General features: G+C 41.7%; 1 protein-coding gene across 5 annotated transcripts in view; it reads left to right on the forward strand.

Annotated features, from left to right (window-relative positions):
* cep104 (centrosomal protein 104) overlaps positions 1–20,093 on the forward strand; it is an 83,677-nt gene that overhangs the window by 1,849 nt on the left and 61,735 nt on the right. For 2 of the 5 annotated variants that reach the window (XM_055659398.1, XM_055659401.1), the window contains exons 1-6: positions 6,072–6,209; positions 9,646–9,715; positions 10,990–11,114; positions 12,174–12,347; positions 14,186–14,324; positions 18,536–18,598. In XM_055659398.1, the coding sequence (XP_055515373.1) occupies positions 11,002–11,114; positions 12,174–12,347; positions 14,186–14,324; positions 18,536–18,598 (489 nt within the window). In that variant the 5' untranslated portion in view covers positions 6,072–6,209; positions 9,646–9,715; positions 10,990–11,001. Of the gene's footprint in view, positions 1–6,071; positions 6,210–9,645; positions 9,716–10,989; positions 11,115–12,173; positions 12,348–14,185; positions 14,325–18,535; positions 18,599–18,701; positions 19,757–20,093 lie in introns of those variants that run through there. The other 3 variants (XM_055659399.1, XM_055659400.1, XM_055659402.1) reach the window with 3 other exon arrangements.

Here is a 20,093-nt window from a genome sequence, read left to right on the forward strand (position 1 = left end):
GGAAACAGGCCATTGTTAGCTGTTTGCTAGGTGAGAATGAGTAGCTGGTGCGACTTGGGTGGGGGAGGGATGGAGAGCGAGGGAATGCAGGGGTTAGACACTCTCTTGTTGGAGATGCCGGACACTTTAGCGGCACACATGTTTCTTGCTACTTATCAGTCCATACCATTTTGGTTTGGTTGTCTTGGTTTTGTTGCATGCAGGCATCAGTAGCTTTGTTTGCTGAAGAGCAACAAATGAAATTCTGTTCGCAATCTTCAGCAAACTTTCTTATTTCTAACCTTATGATGGAAGGAAGTTCTTTGGTCAATCGGCAAAACATGGTCAGTCTTAGGGCACTATTCTGGGCAACTTCTGCATGATGTCCTGGGGCATTTGTGTAAAGTATGACTCCAAACAATTGGAGTAATGCCTATTGACTTCATTTTTACTGGGGTGTCTTGATAACACACTTTATCCAATGTAGCCCTGGCATTTAAGGCAGTCAACCTGACCTTCAATTCACCTCACCTCAAGAAAACATTATTTGCACCAAGATTGAGTTGCAATCCGAGATTGAATGGTGCTGGCAAAACCAAAACTGGGCATTGATTGTCTTTAACCACTGCATGATAGCACCGTTAATAGTTTCCATTGCTTTGCTGACGACTGGACATTTAAATAGCCAGATTAGATTTGTCCTGCTTTTTTGTTATCAGGACCTAGCTGGCAATTATCTATTTTACGAAATAGATGCTAGTATTTTAACTACTGAAACAGCTTGGCAAGCAATTTGCCTGGTTCAGGAGTCAAGGCTCAGTACCAAAGATCCTATAGCGGATCTTTGCTCAGTACCACTGCTGGGAGGTTGCCTGGTCCCATGGACTTTGCTATGTGCAGTGCTCTCAGTTTCTTGATTTCAAATCACATAGGCTGGATTCTTGTTTCTGTGATGGAGGGAATAGCAGGTGGAAGCTAAGATGGATCAATTTGTTACTTCTGATTGAACACGACCGCTAATGATTCAGCTTTTGCATTGACACTTGCATGCTGGTCGGCACCTTTAGTGAGGATGCAGATGTTAATGGAGCCACCTTCTCACCTTAGCTGTTTAATACTTCACCATTTATGACTAGTTATGGTAGGACTGCAGGGTCTTAATCTTTTGATTGTGAGATTTCTTATCTCTGACTATTAAATGCATTTGTTAGTCTTCAGGCATATGTGTGTTGCAGGTTGGAATGGAATGGGATACTTTATTGTCACATTGACAAGGCACAGTGAAATTATTTGCTTGCAAATAGTGCAAGATTAGCATCCTTACCAACTGCATCACAGTATGGTATGGCAACTGCTCTGTCTCCGACCGGAAGGCATTGCAGAGGGTGGTGAAAATTGCCCAACGCATCACCGGTTCCTCGCTCCCCTCCATTGAGTCTGTCCAAAGCAAGCGCTGTCTGCGGAGGGCGCTCAGCATCGCCAAGGACTGCTCTCACCCCAACCATGGACTGTTTACCCTCCTACCATCCGGGAGGCGCTACAGGTCTCTCTGTTGCCGAACCAGCAGGTCGAGGAACAGCTTCTTCCCGGCGGCTGTCACTCTACTCAACAACGTACCTCAGTGACTGCCAATCACCACCCCCCCCCCCCTGGACACTTATTATTATTTATTCAAATCATTTGCTATGTCGCTCTTCAAGGGAGATGCTAAATGCATTTTGTTGTCTCTGTACTGTACACTGACAATGTCAATTAAAATTGAATCTGAATCTGAATCTGAAGATATGTAAATAGTAGCAACCTATGGCGCTGACAAAGTTACAAAGTACTCCGGCTCTCTCCTTACCATCAGTTGTACTTGTGTATTGTTTCATTGTACTCGTGTATATACATTATGACTTGACTGGATAGCAGGCAAAGAGCATTTCACTGTATCTCTGTGCATTGACAATAATAAATTAATCCCAATACCAAAAATGCCATTAAAAGGTGAAGGAGAGGGGGGACTGAGCATGAATGATTTATTGAATCTTCCATAAATCCCACAAAACAAATGCATTGCTCCATGTGTGTGTGTGGGGGGGTGGGGGGGAGAGGTGGTGCCATATCAATTCAAAGAGGTATAGCTAATAATTACCAAATTAAATGAGGGGTCCAGTGCAAAGTGGGTTGTTGGCAATATATAATATGCTTCAGGCTAGTTTTTATCATTCTATACCATTTAAATTCAAAGTTCAAATTCCTTTTGCCTGTGGCTTAACTCTCAATAAATGTTTTTCAATCATGTTCCCTACCTTTTAGTTAAGAAATGCCCTAATTTCAAAATCACCATAGATGTTTTCATATTTCTCATTCCTCTGCTCCTTGCTATTTCTGTAATTTTCTCAACCTATACTCCTTCAATTTTGCTGTCAAAGCCTAACCTGTGGAATTCCCTCCAACTCTCTCATTGTTATTAACATTTCCTTAAGGAAGATCTGTTGTCGAGAATTTTCTTTTAATCTTTAGCTGATCGAAGAGTGTGGTTCTTGATCAGCAAGGATATTGGCACAAATTCAGGTCATGTTACAAGGTTGGATTAGACCACAATTATTATCAAACAATCAAATGAGGGCGACACGGTGGTGCAGCAGTAGAGTTGCTGCCTTACAGCGCCAGAGACCTGGGTTTGATCCCTACTATGGGTGCTGACTGTACGGAGTTTGTATGCTCTCCCCGTGACCTGTATGGGTTTTCTCCAAGATCTTCAAGTTTCCCCCCACACTCCAAAGCCATACAGGTTTGTAGGTTAATTGGCTTGGTGTAAATGTAAATTATCCCTAGAGTGTGTAGGATAGTGTTAATGTGCAGGGATTGCTGGTCAGCGTGGACTCGGTGGGCCGAAGAGCCCGTTTCTGTGCTGTATCCCTAAACTAAATTGTCTGTCCTCTTATTACAATTTACTTGGTTGTTGGCAGTTGACTTTACTCAACAGTAGTCATGTCTTCTCTGGTGAGTCTTTAATAAACGTCCTTGTTCAATACTACTGTCTCCTTGTGTAAGATCAATACCATAGTTCTTTATGTTTGTATTCTGAATGGGACGGCACAGTGGTGCAGCAGTAGAGTTGCTTCCTTGCAGCGCCAGAGACCTGGGCCTGGGTCCTGTCGGTACGGAATTTTTGCTTTCTCCCTGTGAGCGCGTGGGTTTTCTCCAGTGCTCTGGTTTCCAACCACATTCCAAAGATAATAATAATAATAATAATAATAATAATAAATTTTATTTATGGGCGCCTTTCAAGAGTCTCAAGGACACCTTACAAAAATTTAGCAGGTAGAGGAAAAACATGTAAGGGGAATGAAATAAATAGTAGAGACATGACTAGTACACAAAGTAAATACAGAATTCAATACAAAACACAGTATGAGGCTAATAATGCACAGATGAAAAGGGACGGCACGTGGGGCTAAGGATAGGCAGAGGTGAAGAGATGGGTCTTGAGGCGGGACTGGAAGATGGTGAGGGACACGGAATTGCGGATCAGTTGGGGGAGGGAGTTCCAGAGCCAGGGAGCTGCCCTGGAGAAGGCTCTGTCCCCAAAACTGTGGAGGTTGGACTTGTGGAGGGAGAGGAGACCAGCTGATGTGGATCTGAGGGACCGTGAGGGTTGGTAAGGGGAGAGGAGGTCAGTGAGATATGGGGGGGCCAGATGGTGAAGGGCTTTGTAGGCGAGGATCAGGATTTTGTAGGTGGTCCGGTGGGAGATGGGAAGCCAGTGAAGTTGTTTAAGGACTGGAGTGATGTGATGCCAGGATTTGGTGTGGGTGATGAGTCGGGCGGCTGCGTTCTGGACCAGTTGGAGTCGGTTGATGTAGGTGGAGCTGATGTACAGGTTTGATGGTTAATTGGCTTCTGTAAGATTGAAATTTGTCCCTAGTGTGTAGGATTCTGGATCTCCTGCCATCAGGCAAGAGATATCGAAGCATCAAAGCCCGGACTACAAGACTGCTAAACAGCTTCCTACCACAGGCTGTGAGGCTGCTAAACAGTCACTCTGTACTCACAGTCACTTGATTCTGCGGCTGGCACGGACACTTTAATAACTGGCACTGGCCACTTTAATAACTGGCACTGGCCACTCAAATCAGCTGCCCCGGACATTTTTATGATTGGTTTATTGTATTTTAACGTTGTGTTTTACCTGCTTTTAACTATTTATTTATACTGTTCCATCAGGGACTGGATTGTTTTTAGTGTTATTATGTGTGAAATGTTTTAAATTTCATGTGCGATGCTCCGCTATTCCCTGGGAAACGTCTTTTCATTTTGCACTGTACAACTGTTGCTTGCAAGATGACAATAAAGGTTGATTGATTGATAGTGCTAATGTACAGAGTGATCACTGGTCGGCGTGGACTCAGTGGACCGAAGGGCCTGTTTCGTGACATATCTCTAAAGTCTTTAGACTTCGAATAGTTATTTTGGCCTTCCGACATCCATTTCTATTGGTGAATTGGGAAAACAGCATTTATTGGTGCATGTGTCTCAGGTGCCTTGCACTAAAACTCAAAATGCATAGTACTGGAGGAAATCAGTGGGAGGCAGCATCTGTGACAGACACATCAGCCAGATCCGCTGCGTTCCTTCAGCACTTTGTGTATTGTTCAAGATTTTATCATCTGTGGTTTCTTGTGTCACAGTTGCTGCCTGATATGCTGTGTTCCTCCAGCACTTTGTGTATTTGAGAAGATACCAGAATCTGCAGTATTTTGGTCTCCATTCTACAAAACCCATAGGTCTTCTGGAATAAAGATATTTCCTGAGGCATATGCTGCTTACTGGTACATTCCATGGAGCCACTACACACATTTTATGAAGGATTCATAGTCCTTGCTGTTGCTCTCACTCAATGTTGAATGACTAAGTCCTGTGTAATAAAACAGTCTCTCAAATAATTCATGGGTCCATGAATTATGTAAGAGGAAAATTGAGTGGCATTGTAACATCATGTATTAGATTAATGATGTGGGGGCCGGAGGTCGGACGAGCTCATGGCAGGTGCCAGACGTCAAATGGGCTGCCAAGAACAAACTTAGGAGGGGGGGGGGGGGGGGTGTTGTGGGGGGGAGGGGGGGGGGGTGGGGGGTGGGGAGGGTCTCGAGAGAACAAAGGGGGACTTGGCAAGGTGGAGGCAAGACAATAAAGGGAAATGAGTGGGTGGGGAATGCTGAGAACAAAGGAGGACCCGGCATGAGGAGTGCCAAGAGGACAAAGGAACAAAGGGGAAGGTGTGGCGGAGGGGGGGCACCAAGAACAAAGGAGGACCTAGCATGAGGAGACTGCCAAGAGAGCAAACATGGATCTAGCTTGGTGGGGCTGCCGGTGCCCTTTATGTGGTGGCTCTTTGCATATCTTTTGTATGCAAAACAAGTCTGAAGAAGGGTTTCGGCCCGAAACGTTGCCTATTTCCTTCGCTCCACAGATGCAGCTGCACCGGATGAGTTTCTCCAGCGCTTTTGTCTACCTTCGATTTTCCAGCATCTGCAGTTCCTTCTTAAACAAAGAATATCACCACAACATCTCACACGTGATAATAAAGTATCATACATTCATTACAACGCTCTACATAGCACAGCCTATTTGATGGTAGACAAAAATGCTGGTGAAACTATGTGGGTGAGGCAGCATCTATGGAGCGAAGGAATATTGGATGATCAGCCATGATCATACTGAATGGCGGTGCAGGCTCGAAGGGCCGAATGGCCTACTCCTGCACCTAATTTCTATGTTTCTATGAATAGGTGACGTTTCGGGTCGAGACCCTTCTTCAGATTTATTTGATGAAGAATTTGTTTCACTTTGTTCTTTTTCCAGCTCGGAGTTAAAGTCCCATCTGATAATGCGCACACCGCCATCAGCACTACCTGAGGCGGCATTAAAGTCTCACTTGACGTTGCTCACACAGTCATCTGCATTACCTGAGGCACCGTGTGACGTTGTGGCAACGTTACAGGCGCTAAGTAAATGCAGGTGGTGGGTGTTGTTGCTGTTGCTGTTGCTATTGCAATGCGCTTGCGCGAGGCGTGGGGTGGGGGGGGAGGGGGTGAGGTGAGTCTGGCGCGTGCGCAGTACCCGCTGTTGCTGGCGGTGGTTATGGAGATGCGGTGCGTGGCGGAGGCCGCGGCGCTGGCGCCGACAGCGGGACACGGACCGCGACCGCTCGGCTGCGGGGTCGCGGCGCCACAGGGCAGGTCAGCTTCGTGAGAAATGTCCCAATGCGACGGCGGCAGCCGCAGGCTGGGCTCCTGGGCCCCAGGCCGACCGGACAGGAGCGGCCCAGACATTGCCCCCAACGGGTGCGGAGCCCGGAGAAGGTTCCAGCACGTTCTCTCCCGCGGTGGTTCCTCTCCTTCTCCCCGGGGACGATGCACCCCCCCCCCCCCCCCCCCCCACCACGTACAGAGACGATTGACTACTGCCCCTCAAGCGTGGAGCTCGCCGGCCGCCGGCTCTTCATCCCCTTCACACCCTGCCCCCACCATTGGGTCTGGCCTCCCCCTACACCAAAGATACTAGAGGAGCTCCTCTACTAGTACCTTTGTCCTACACCGTGCTCCCTCCGCTTGGTCTGGGTCCGCCCCCTCCCCCCCCCCCCCCCCCGCGTCGGCTCCCCTGTCCCCAACACAACCAGGATATGTGGTGGGGGTGGGGGGACACGTGGCGGGCCTTGCCCTTAAGTTCTATCCATCTGTACCTCTTTTTTTTAAATATTTTATCATGTCTCCACTCGTCTCTTGTCTTGCATAGAGAAAACAATCCAAGTTTGGCTGACCTCTTGTAGTTAATGCCCTTCATTCAAAGCCTTCATATCATTCCTACAATGAAAGACCAGAACTGTATACAATATTCCAAACGTATAATGACTTGCAGAGCCCTGTGGGGGGGGGGGGGAGGGGGAGAGGGAGGGAGGGAGGTGGTGGGGAGGGAGGAGGGGAAGTGGTGGTGGGAGGGAGGGGGGGGGAAGCGGAGGAGGGAGGGGGAGAGGGGGGGGGGGAGAACGAGGGGGGGGGGGGGGGGGGGGGGGGGGGGGGGGGGAGGGAGGAAGAGCAAGCGATCCCCAGAACATATATCTGGAACACCACTGGTCACAGACCTCCAGCCAGAGTTGTAGGATCGGTCAAAGTCAGCATGGATTTATGAAAGGCAAATCGTGTTTGACTAATCTTCTTGGAAGTTTTTTGAGGATGTAACAAGTAGAATAGATAAAGGAGAGCTAATGGATGCGGTGTAACAGGACTTTCAAAAAGCCTTTGACAAGGTCCAAAATTAGAGCACATGGTATTGGGTAGGGTATTGACATGGATAGAGAATTGGTTGGACTTAACGGGTCCTTTTCAGAATGGCAGGCTGTGACTAGTGGGTTGCCGCAAGGCTTGGTGCTGGGACCCCAGTTATTTACAAGATATATTAATTTAGATGAGGGGATTAACTGTGATCTCCAAGGTTGAGGATGACACAAAGCTGGTTGGCAGCATGAGCTGCGATGATGCTGCAGGGTGACTTGGATAGCTTGGGTGAGTGGGCAGATGCAGTGTAATGTGGATAAATGTGAGGTTATCCACTTTGGTGGCAAGAACAGGAGGGCAGATTATCTGAATGGGGTCAGATTAGGAAAAGGGGAGCTGCAATGAGACCTGGGCGTGCTTGTACACTGAAAGTAAGCATGCAGGTACAGCAGGCAGTGAATAAAGCTAATGGCATGTTAGCCTTCATAGCAAGAGGATTTGAGTTTAGGAACAAGGAGGCCCTACTGCAGTTGTACAGGGCTGTGGTAAGAACGCACTTGGAATATTTTGTGCAATTTTCGTCTCCTAATTTGAGGAAGGACATTATTGTTATTGAGGGAGTGCAGCGTAGGTTCACCAGCTTAATCCCGGGATGGCGGGACTGACATAATGAAAGAATGGGTCAACTGGGCTTGTATTCACAGGAATTTAGGATGAAGGCATCTTATACAAACATAAAATTCTTAAAGGATTGGACAGGCTGGAGCAGGAAAAATAATTCCCGATGTTGAGGGAGTCCAGAACCAGGGGTCACAGTTTAAGAATAAGGGATATGCCATTAAGGTCTGAAATGAGGAAAAACCTCTTCACCCAGAGAGTTGTGAATCTCTGCCACAGAAGGCAGTGGAGGCCAATTCACTGGATGTTTTCAAGAAAGAGTTAGTTTTAGCTCTTAGATTTAGCTCTTCTCTACTCATATAGGTTTATTTGCAGATTCCTCTGGGCACCATATTATGGGAAAAATATTGTCAAGCTTGAAAGGGTTCAGAGAAGATTTATGAGAATGTTGCCAGGACTAGAGGGTGTGAGCTATAGGGAGAGATTGAGTAGGCTGGGACTCTATTCCTTGGAGCGCAGAAGGATAAGGGGTGAACTTATGGCGGTGTACAAAATCATGGGAGGAATAGATCAGGTAGCTGCACAGTCTCTTGCACAGAGTAGGGATTGAGGACCAGAGGACATAGGTTCAAGGTGAGGGGGAAACGATTTAATTGGAATCTGAGCGGGGAATTTTTTCACACAAAGGGTGGTTGGTGTATGGAACAAGCTGCCAGATGAGGTAGTTGAGGCTGGGACTATCCCAATGTTTAAGAAACAGTTAGACAGGTACATGGATAGGGCAGGTTTGGAGGGATATGGACCAAACACAGGCAGGTGGGACAAGTGTTGCTGGGACATGTTGGCCAGTGTGGGCAAGTTGGGCCGAAGGGCCTGTTTCTACACTGTATCACTCTATGATAGCAGTGCAACGCCCCCTTTTGTTTGGAACTCCCCGCCCCATCATGCCTGTAAATGCTATACCCAGGATTATTAAGGTTCTATTCCTGTTGCGTTTACATGATTGCCACAATATCTTATATGTGCCGAGAGCACGATCCCTGTTCTCGGCACATTCATTTTATCCACATAGCTCCTTGCATTAACATAAATGCAGTTAAGCCTACCATCTGTGTTTTATTATCTCTGCCCACTAGACTTGTTGGGTGTATTTACAACATGTACATCTCTCTCCTTTGCTGTGCTGTAATCTTCAGTCCCATGCCCATTGTATCACTTGTTTAAACCATCCTGAGGTAGCACCAGTAAAACACCATGCCATGATGTTGATCACTCCCCAATTTAGATGCAACCCATCCTTATGCAGGTCGCCCTGCCCCAGTATTGGGGCACAGCCAGACGTCATTCTCCAACTTGGTACCAATGACACGGGTAAGATGAAGGGAAGAAGTACAAGGGAATTTGGCGAGTTGGGTAGTAGGTGAATCTGCAGGATAGTGATCTCAGGATTGCTTCCTGTGCTACATGATAGTAAGTGTACAAATAGGAAGATAGAACAACCAAATGCATAGCTAAGGATCTGCAGATTGATTTTTGGTTCACATTGTTTGGAAGAATGTGGCAAAATCTGTTGGAACTGCATTGAATTGTATGTTGTAATTCTCTTTGTAGGAGATGATTATGGAAGTGGTCCGCTGTGATTTTATTGTTACACTTTGTGTTCAGTTCAGATGTTTTCTGTACCACTTTAATAACTTTGAAACGGGTAAATAAATGATGTAGCAACTGAATTTTACAGCCAGCCAGGGAAGAAGATATTAAAATTTGAATTTTATGTTTTTAGGCAGCACTCCTGCAAGTGCAAAACGATAAGACGGTGTGCGGCCAAAGGCTATTTTACCAGATGCTGAAAGGTAATATGCATGTGAATTGATTTCATTTTGTGGAAAGGGCTTAACTATTTCCTCATTTGATCTATCTGGTTGATGGGTTCTCACTTTGACCTTTCTGCTTGGATCCCTGTCAAGCTTTGGTTGTGTGGTTTTTACTGTTGCTATTCCATAGCTTATTGAGTTTACTTTATTTTTGGTAGTTCTGAAATGGTTGCAATGCAAAATTGTAGTGCCAATGGATACATCATTATGCCCTGAATTCTTTTGCATAACCTTTGCCAGGACCATGTCTGTTTTGTTAGTTTAAACTTTTGTGGATAAGAGTTAACCATCTTCTCTATCTTGTGTGTTGAATAACAAAAAAACAGCGCATACAGGATTTGTCCTTTTAGGTTAAATATTTTAAAATATAGTGCTTTTAAAATAATTCCATAACAGCATATTAGGAACTTGTGAATGGTTTTGCATCACAGGTGTATTTGAGCTACGTCACAATGCAAAAAATATTAGTTAAGTTTAACATGTTAAAAACTAAACCATTCTCTCTAAACACATTGAACCAAAAATAGCATGCAATTCCCAGCATAATTTCAACTGTCAGAGTAAAAGCACAGGCAGGTTTCTACTCTGAGTAATCCAATGTATTGCAAATTAACTAAAAATGTTAAAAACATGATATCCAAAATAGAAAATCTACTATTGGTTAGCTATCTTTCAGAAATAGTTTCAGAGCTTCTGATCTTGGTAGACTTTATAATTTGTTCCATATTGTGCATATTATGTGCATAGAAACATAGAAAATAAGCGCAGGAGTAGGCTATTCGGCCCTTCGAGCCAGCACCGCCATTCAATATGATCATGGCTGGTCATCCAAAAATCAGTATCCTGTTCTGGCTTTTTCCCCATATCCCTTGATTCCCTCAACCCCAACTGTTAAATCTAACTTACTCTTGGGGAAAAAAAGCATTGAATATTAAAATGGCATGAAACATCAACTTTGCATGCACATTTGAAAACACATCTTTCTAGAATATATCAGATGTTAATGTTTTTAAACGGTGACTGTCCCTTTTTGTTGCAGTGACTACTGAATCAAATTAGATGAAACTTAAAATCAAAGTCAATGCTGATTTTAAATGTTTGCAATTTAACTAACATGCTTGCACTTCTATACGTGATTTATAATTTAGTGTTTTTGGATGTTGATGATATCAATTTTTTGAGTCGTACAATATTACTAAAACATATGTACATCCTTGCAGTTCATACATTTTTTTAAATTTGTCTGATTACAGCTTAACTCCAGAATGCCCCATAAAATTGGATTTGTTGCTATAAGCTCATCTGGCCATGAAGATGGCTATAATTCAAATGAACTGATGGTGCATGCACCAACAGTTAATGGCTGGCGGTCACCAAGGTAAGAAACATCAAAATATTGCTTTTAATTCCTATACCGATTTATGCTTGGTTTAGAGTGTCTGCCATTAGTTTGGCATTTTTCATGAATGCTAAAGTTTTGAAGTTGTTGGCAGAACTGCCAGTCTAGTGATTTACCAGTTGGTCTCCACAGCAGTGGAACTATAACTTGCTATAAATTCCCAAAGCCAAATGCAAGGGAAGGAAATTAGAGCATATTGATTTCAATGGAGATTGTCTGGGCTGTAGGCAAGAAAGGTAGAAATACATTTATTACCTGTAGGTGGTTTAATTTTCTTTGTTTATTTAAGATTTAGAAATACTGATATATGGGCAAGCTGAGTGTGCCTTTGCCAACTGTCAGGCTTTCTCAGGTTTATCATGTGAAACGTGCTGGCTTGCCCTTGTGACGAGATCAAGTTGCATTGGGTGTTAGAGCCACACGATGCTTTGCTGAATGAGTTGTAGTTGTTTCCAACCTATAATTTAGCCAATCCCATTTAGATGAAGGCATCTATGTAGTGATTGTGAGCAACAGTAGAGAATCAAATCTTCTCAACAACTTATCCTGGACCAACCATATTGAAGCAACGACAAAGAAAGCACACTAACGCCTCTACTTCCGTAGAAGGCTTAGGAAGTTTAGCATGTCTCCTAGAATTTTCACCAATTCCTACAGTTACCATAGAAAGCATTTTATTAGGATGCATCACAGCTAGGTTTGGAAACCGCTTCATCCAAGACCCCAAGAAATTGCAGCGAATTGTGGATGCAGCCCAGACCATCACACAAACCAACCTCCCTTTTATTGACTACATTTATACCTCACATTGCCTCAGCAAGGCCAGCAGCATAATCAAGGACGAGTCGCACCCTGCCTTCTCCCCTCTCCCATCAGGCAAAAGGTATAGAAGTGTGAAAACGCACACCGCCAGATTCGGAGTCAAATAGAAATTGACTTGAGCAATATAATGTCAGTATATAGATCCTCTTTAAATCACGCTGGTCTCAGTTGTATATTTAGATCTGACTTCTGTTTATATATTTTTTGTTTGTTTAGGTTCTGCCTCTACCCACAGGAGATTGTCCTACAAATGGTGGAACGTTGTAGGATTCGCAAACTTCAGTTACTTGCACATCAGTACTTGATTTCTACAAAAATTGAATTTTACATCAGTGAAAGTCTTCCAGATCACTTTGGGTCTCAGCATGTGGACAGATTCCGTAGACTTGGGTATGGCTGAATGACAGACAAACAGATTTAAAACTGGCTGCAAATAAGTATGCTGCCACCTAGTGTGATCAAAATTTAAAAACAGAAAGATTGAATAAGCATGGATTGCAAATTAAATGTCCTGGTTGAATATTCATTGATGGGAGCCATACAGAGGAAAGCAATTTAAGAAATTTAGAATATTCTGCCCGAATGGTAAAGGGGAAAGCTTGATCCAGCTCTACGTTTTCATTTGGAAAGCAACCACTTCACATGAAAGCATTGCCTTCGAACTGCAGGACTTTGTACAAACAAATTTCTCTGAATCGTTCATTATGTGAAGTGAATGTGGAACTCTTGGAATGCCATTACTTATTTGCAGAAACCAGGAACTGCAGATGCTTGTTTATAAAACAAGACACAAAGTGCTGGAGTAACTGAGTCAGGCAGCATCTCTGGAGAACATGGAGAGGTGATGTTTTCTGTCGAAACCCTTCTTTGGGTGGATTGGGGGGGGGGGGGGGGGGGGGGGGGGGGGGGGAGAGAAGGCTGGAAGAGAGGAGGGGCTGGTTAAAACATGGCAGGCAATTGGTTGATATGGGTGGGGAGAGTCTTTTGATGCAATAAAACCATAAGTGCCCAAAACCCTCAACCTGTATCAACATATTATCTGTCAGCCCTGGTCCCTCTCCTCACTTCTGGCGTTTTTTCCCGCGCCCTCTACAATCAGTCTGAAGATGGGCCCAAATCCAAAACATCACCCATTCATGTTTTCCAGAGATGCTACCTGACCTGCTGAATTACTCCAGCCCTTAGTGTCATCACTTATTTGCAGTCCACTTTTTTTTAACTGGATATGAAAGTATGTTTTTCACCATATTGTTTCAATAAAGCTTGCTATAAGAATAAGGTTGAAAAGTATGGTGCAACCTTTTGCACCCGAGGCATCGTGTGATGTAGACCAGGCTCTGAGAAATATGCCAGCCTCTTGTGTCCTGAGCTCTTGCTCCCTAAACATGCCCTGACAACCTTTGGCAACTTTTTCATTTCAAAAGCTTCTGAACACTTTTTAAAGTCTCTAATCAGGAGCATTCAAAAACTATTTAAATAAGTTGAATACATGTAAAGTAGAAATCTGATTAAAACATTAATTAAGGTAAAAGAGAGCCACTTGACTTTTTGATCCTATTCTACCACTTAATAAGATTGTACCTGATCTGATGATAACTTCATTTTTTAATTCAAATTTACCTGCAGGAACTTGTCACTTCCTTGCTCATTGAAATTGACGTATCTCTGCCTATTTTTAAAACGACTGCTTCTATTGGCCTTTGAGGAAAACAGTTCAAAAGTCAGTGACATTGCAGTTAGTGGTGCTGCTTTCCAATTATCCTAATTTGTGATCCTGGTTTGATACTGACAAGTGTTTATGCAAAGTTTGCAGGTCTCATATGATTGCAGCAATTTTTCCCACAGTTCAAAGGAGTATTGATAGCTTACTTGCGTTTTATAAATTTCGCCAAATATGGATAACTAGCAAAATAATTAAAGGGAAATTGATGAGTATGGCCGATGCTCTACTGGCAGCTAGCATGGGCCAAATAGCCTAGTATCATAAGTGAGGGAAAATAACTTACTATCTGTTTTAAAATTGCTGGCATCTGAATTCCAAAAGGCAAGCTCTTCTCTTCATTTACATTTTTATGTGTGTGTTCTCCTTAATTTCATTTTGTGTAGTCTGGATTTAAATGTGGAGCTGCTTGAAATGTTATTGTCCAGCTGCAAGTTGGAAGTTCTAAAGTGCTGAATTTATCTATTTCAAATGGTGATTACCAAATTTATTTTAATTTGCTTTTCAGGTACGTTTCTCTGTCGGATAATCAGAAAACAGGGTTCAAAGCCCGAGAACTTAAGTCTGTTCATGTTGATGCCGTTGGGAAATATCTAAAATTAACATTCCATAAAAATCATGTCAATAGATACAACTTGTATAACCAGGTAATCATCATAATTTTATGCACATTGTATAAATGTATTTGGAATAACATTTGAAATCTTTTATTGCAGCCCAAGGATTTTCCCTGTTTGCTTTCTCCTTTTGTTCATAGTCATGGAGTCAAACAGCACAGAAGCAGACCCATGCCATACAGTTGGTGGTCTGCCCATTGTTTATCGTTCAACCAATTAGCCTAGAAATTGCTTTAGTACATTTTAATGATATTAAAACTTTGCTTTTTCTGTTTCAATGCAGTATACTTTTCGATCTATTGCTAATTTTTGCACCTGCCGGCATTTAGACCTGTGACTGCAATCTTGGCAGCTAGCTTTTAAAGTGACTGGTATTTCTCATGTTTTTACAGTGAGAATGTGTAATGCATTGAGGTGGTCAACTCAAAACTCAAGATGCAAAGACCTAATTTAATTATCCTGCAACTGATTTTTGAATTCTTCAGCACAATTTTCTTTTAATGTAGGATGAATCAATTTCCATGGTATTGGCAGAAACTGTTTGAATGCAAGTTAATTTAAGTATTCTACATTAAAACATATATTTCTGTATAAATCTGAAAATATAATTGTTTGAGCCTATAACTTGCTATTTCCTATATATGGATTTTTTTCTTGACAGCAGGTTAGTGTTGCTGAGATGACTGACTATTCTCCAAAGTCAGTGATTTGCCAAATTAACTTGGCCTAAAATAATAGTCAAAATGAAGCTGTTGTGTTATGAATGCTTTTCTTAAAAACAATAATTTCCTGCTGTGGTGAACATAGTTATGTGGCAAAAATAAAATTCCTTGACATTGTAATAATAATGATGGAGCCTTAATTTGACCTATGGAAAAATTAAGATGCTCAAAAGATGTGAATGAAGAAATTTTGAACATGAATATTGCAGGTGGTGATAATGCAGGCATTCTGTCTGAAAAGGGGAGTGGTGGGTGGAATAATTGGTATGTGATAGAAGTTTGAATGTTGGAGTTTAATTATTTGGTATGGAAAGATCAATTCGGATAATTCTGGAAATGATAAATGCATGGACAAAATGCAATAGAAATTTACCAAATTTAAGGAGGTGTAAGTATAAAATATTAATTCCTAAGAATTAAAAAACAAATTAGATTCAATGATTATCATGGCTTGAGAAGGGCTAAGCATTGAGTTGTGATCATTAAGGTTGCAGACCGTGTGGTAAAATTTGAGGATGATGGCTTTGTTGTATGAAATTTTAGTTGAAAATGTGACAAATTCAAAATGTGAAGCATTCTGATTATAATATTTTATTGTCATAATAGAATGCATACAATATAAATCTAGGAATCATAAAGTCATATGTGAAAGCCGATTCCGTGTCTATAAACGTTTGTTGTTTATGAAATGCACGGATTAGAAAATTTGATGAAAATAAGCTGAGGATAGTTTCTTTCCAGGATTAGGAGCCACTGTTAAATATCTGAACCTAGTTCCATTCCAATTTTAACTATCGAGGAGAATGGACAGCATGGCCATACTAGACGGTTTAGTGGGTTATTAGGGGGAAGAAAAGATCTTGCTCAAGTTACACATTTCTTCCGATAAGGATACAAGTGTTGCCTTGGAGATTTGCAGTGTAGCAAATCAGCCACTTACTCAATCTGTAAGCCAGTATAGACCCATGATCAATGTGAATGGTCCAGTTATTTGAGAGTTGGTAATATAATTTGAGCTATTTAGCGATGCAATGTCAGAAGGAATTGTTTTAGTGAATTAATTTCTTTAAGGTTAAGGTGGTGATGGCAGTGAGACGCCCAAGGCAGCTATTTTCTTATTGCCAAATCTTTGCTACATATATTTTATTTTCTTTGTATGTATATTTAAACAGATTGTGCATATTCAATAACGGCGGATATCAGCAGAGAGCAGTTAACTCTGGGGGAAATTTTGCAACTACCTGTACTTTTAATTGGTTTAGACTTTAGTAACTTAAGAATTCTCTACTAATGTACTTTTGTTATGTTGTTAGATAAAATGCTATTGTGAGTGTATCCAAGCAGCCACATAATATGTGTATACATTTTAATAATGTTCAGTCATTTGTTTAGGAGTGACTAATGTATTGAACATTTGGAGGCACAAGTTACTAAGCTACATTCATACAACTGTCAACCGAGTGATGTAGAGTTTCTGAAATAGTGTTTACATTGTAATACTGGGTGTGACCAAAATTAAATACTGTGCCAATATTTGAAGAACTTGGAAAAAGTGTGTAGTCAAATAATAATTGAGCAGTATATAATGCCAAGGATGACTAAATTGTAAAATGTCATCGTTTTCCTTAGTTTCCACTTGGATATAAATGCTGTCTCGCATGAGAAAACACCTTCTATGACTGACAACGTTTGCTTGCAATGCCTTTCTCTGCTAATATTCTTTTGTACACTTTCCCTCAAATTATTAATTAAATTTAATTGCCACGAAAATACAGTTCAAAGCATTTGGGCAAGTCTTACTGAACTTGACAATTCATTCTCAGCAACCTCTGCAGTAAGCGATCTAAATCAAGTTTTAGTTTTTAGTATTTTTGATTTCCACACTTAAGATTGACTCATGGTAAACGTTGTAAATGTGAAATAAAAATAGTAAATGCTGCAATCTCAGGAAGGAGAAATATGGAGTTAAAATTAAAGTTGTTATCAGAACCCACCAATTGGAAACAACATTTTCAGGAAACAACATTTAGGACTGAATTTGGTACAGTAAATCAGGAGTACATGTGAATTGCTGCTGCTTCTCTTGGGGGACTTGTTTGAGTCCCTGGGTGGTGGGAAGAGAAGTGCAGTTGTCTCTGCTGATTTTGTATGAAAAGATGTAGTGAAAAGTAGGTGTAGAATAATGAACCAAGAAATTGGTGGATGGTTCCCTCAGAATGGTGAATTGGAAAATAGAGGTGTCTGGTGCTCACTGTGGCTTTTCTGTCTATGACTCTACTATTTTTCCTCTCTCATTGTTTCCTGGTAGTTACATCTATGTCAAACAGCTCACCTGTGACAATCAAGCCTTTACACCCTGTCACCTGGCAGCAGCCCACTTGTCACTCTGCCTTTCTTGGAAAGTTGGTGATAATGATGACTTTGTGATAATGGTGACTCTGGCCTTTCCCTTCTGTGTAACATAAAACATTTTTAATTTCTAACTTCCCTGGTACTAATGGAAAGGTAATCAATCTATCATGTTATCGTCATCTATCCACAAATGCGGCCTGATATTTCTAACATTTTCCATTTGTTATTTCAGATTTACAGCATCTCTTTTCATTTACAAATAGGCTAGTATATAGCCAAGGAGATCAATTCCTATCTCTTTCTGTCACCATCTGCCAGTTGAAACACTGATTTGAGTTAGATTAAATCTGTCATTTTTACTGAACTCTTGATTTAAATAATGGATTTTCAAACACGTAAATGCATTAGTGCATAATATCATGTTCAAGATGCAGAATAATGGATCGTAAAGCTCTAGGAGATTTCCTGCATTTGAAGTTGAGGTAAAGGAGTGGTAGCTTTGCAAAAACATGCAAAGCTACTTTACTCCTTGCCTTTTATTTTGCTATCCAGAGGATTATGGTTGTAGTTTTCTCCTGAGCTATAAACAACATTTTGGATATGGAACAGGGTGAAGGCTATATAGTCCCTTGGTATTTTTATGCCATTAAATGATAATGGTTAATTGTGTAGTTAAGTCCACTTTCTTGTCTGATTCCCAATATTACTTGATTCTCTTGGTGTCTGAGGATTTTTACGGTCTTGTTTATACTCCACTACCGATCACCCATAAGCATTTAGACAGAGCATTTCAAAGATCAACGACATTCCTTTGTAAATAAGTTATTTCTCATCTCAGTCCTCAGGTGGATACCTTCTCTTGAGGTTCTTCCATTTGTGGAAGCAGCCTTTTGGCATTTCCCCCCAACCTTTTACACATTTTAAAAAAATTAATGACTGGCCCCTGCATTCTGCTAAATTCCAATGAGCGTAAGCCAGATTTGGTCAATTTTGATCAAATTAGGAATCTTTGGTCCCTCTTAAATGTCAGGAATGAATCTTGTAAGTCTGTGCTGCACCATCATGGTAAATGCATGCTGTCTTGGAAACCAAATTGACAAATGTGTATTGCAGCTCAAGATGCCATATTTATTTGTATTTGCTAGTCTAAATATGTTTTAATTTTAGGTAGCATTGGTGGCTGTAAATATCCTTGGCGACCCAGTGGATTACAAGGAGACTTTTATAACTGTGAGTAGAAATGTTATTTCCATACTTTGTCCTTAATTTACAGCTGGCATAGTTATAACCACATTGCAGGGATGGTGATAACAGATGATGCTGAAAAATGAACTTCAACTTCAATACAATGTAAACAATGCATCTGACAAAATACTGTTTAGTGGGAGAAAATTGGCTCGTTTGTTGGATACAGCAGAGATGTAGTTAAAGCAGAGTTTCCAGGAGCGTGTAATAAGAACTGATAGGCAAATTAATTTGTTTGGTTATCTATTTATTTTCATTTGGTTGCAATAGTTATGAAAAGTAGAGTTATTAGAACAGGCTCAGGGCTGACTATTGTGAGGAAGGATATGTAATTTGTCTCTTTAACATGATTGATATCTTTTTAATCACCAATAGTCAAAAACATGACCCGAGGTATCCAATAAGTATTTATAAAAGCAGACTCTTGACAGTTGACTCATTCCTGGTTACCAGATGCCTTTCGTCATTTACAAGGCATCCCAGGAACATTTTCTAATATTCAACACTTGCATAGATGAGTGGCTCCAATTGCCAGTCAGACAGCACGGAGATAGGCTGTGCATTCATGTGTCTGCGCCAACCATGGAGCACCTATTTGCTCTATTCCCACACTATTTCCATTTTATTCTCCCAAACTGGATTTTACCACCGAACCACATAAAGCGATGGCTTGCAGTGGCCAAGCCGCATGGTCATGGGGGGTACATATATATTCCACATAGATGGCAGTGGAGGTTAGGAGTGAACTCTGTACTAGCTTTATCAACTATACTATTGTGCTATCTGAAATGTATGGTGAATAAAAGTGTACCCGCATTTAGGTTGCTAAAGTTGAAACTATTTAAAATGTGAGGCGATACACTGCATTTGTTGTAAGAGTAATGCCGGAAGTGCTGTTTTCATCATTTTTCTGTAAATGTGGCTGATTTTGGAACAGTTCTACCTGCATGATTGATGTGCGATATTATTTGTTTTTTCTCTAGGTGTGCATTTCTGCCTCCACCTCCACCACTCCACTCTCACACTTGTCTGTTGTACCATCTAAGTCAAACCTACTCATTGGCCTTCATTCCACTTTGCTGTCCAATGCCCACATACTCTTAATGTCAATGCATGAAGTCTATAAGAATTAATGAGACAGAAGTAAGAATTTCTTCTGAAATATCCATAAATCATCACTCCATCAACATTGGTATCGATTACGTTTTGCTCACAGCCATAGCAAATAAACAGAACAGGGAATTCCAGAGTTTTTCCATACTCAATTTCATTCTTTCCTATACAGAACTCTCAAAGACTTGCACTTCAGTGGGAACACCTTTGATCTCATCCTATAAGCTCACCCAATCTTTGAGTAAAGGGAGTCCCACCAGCATGCGATTGCATGCGTCTAGCGCGACCAAACGTGGCCGCTTGAGGTGTACGGCCGCGAGGGGCCGGTCCCACTTCGAAGCCCAAAGCCGTATGGAGTTGTGCGGGG

Source organism: Leucoraja erinacea, chromosome 30 (genome assembly GCF_028641065.1).
Source record: "Leucoraja erinacea ecotype New England chromosome 30, Leri_hhj_1, whole genome shotgun sequence".
Classification (NCBI taxonomy): Eukaryota; Metazoa; Chordata; class Chondrichthyes; order Rajiformes; family Rajidae; genus Leucoraja; species Leucoraja erinaceus.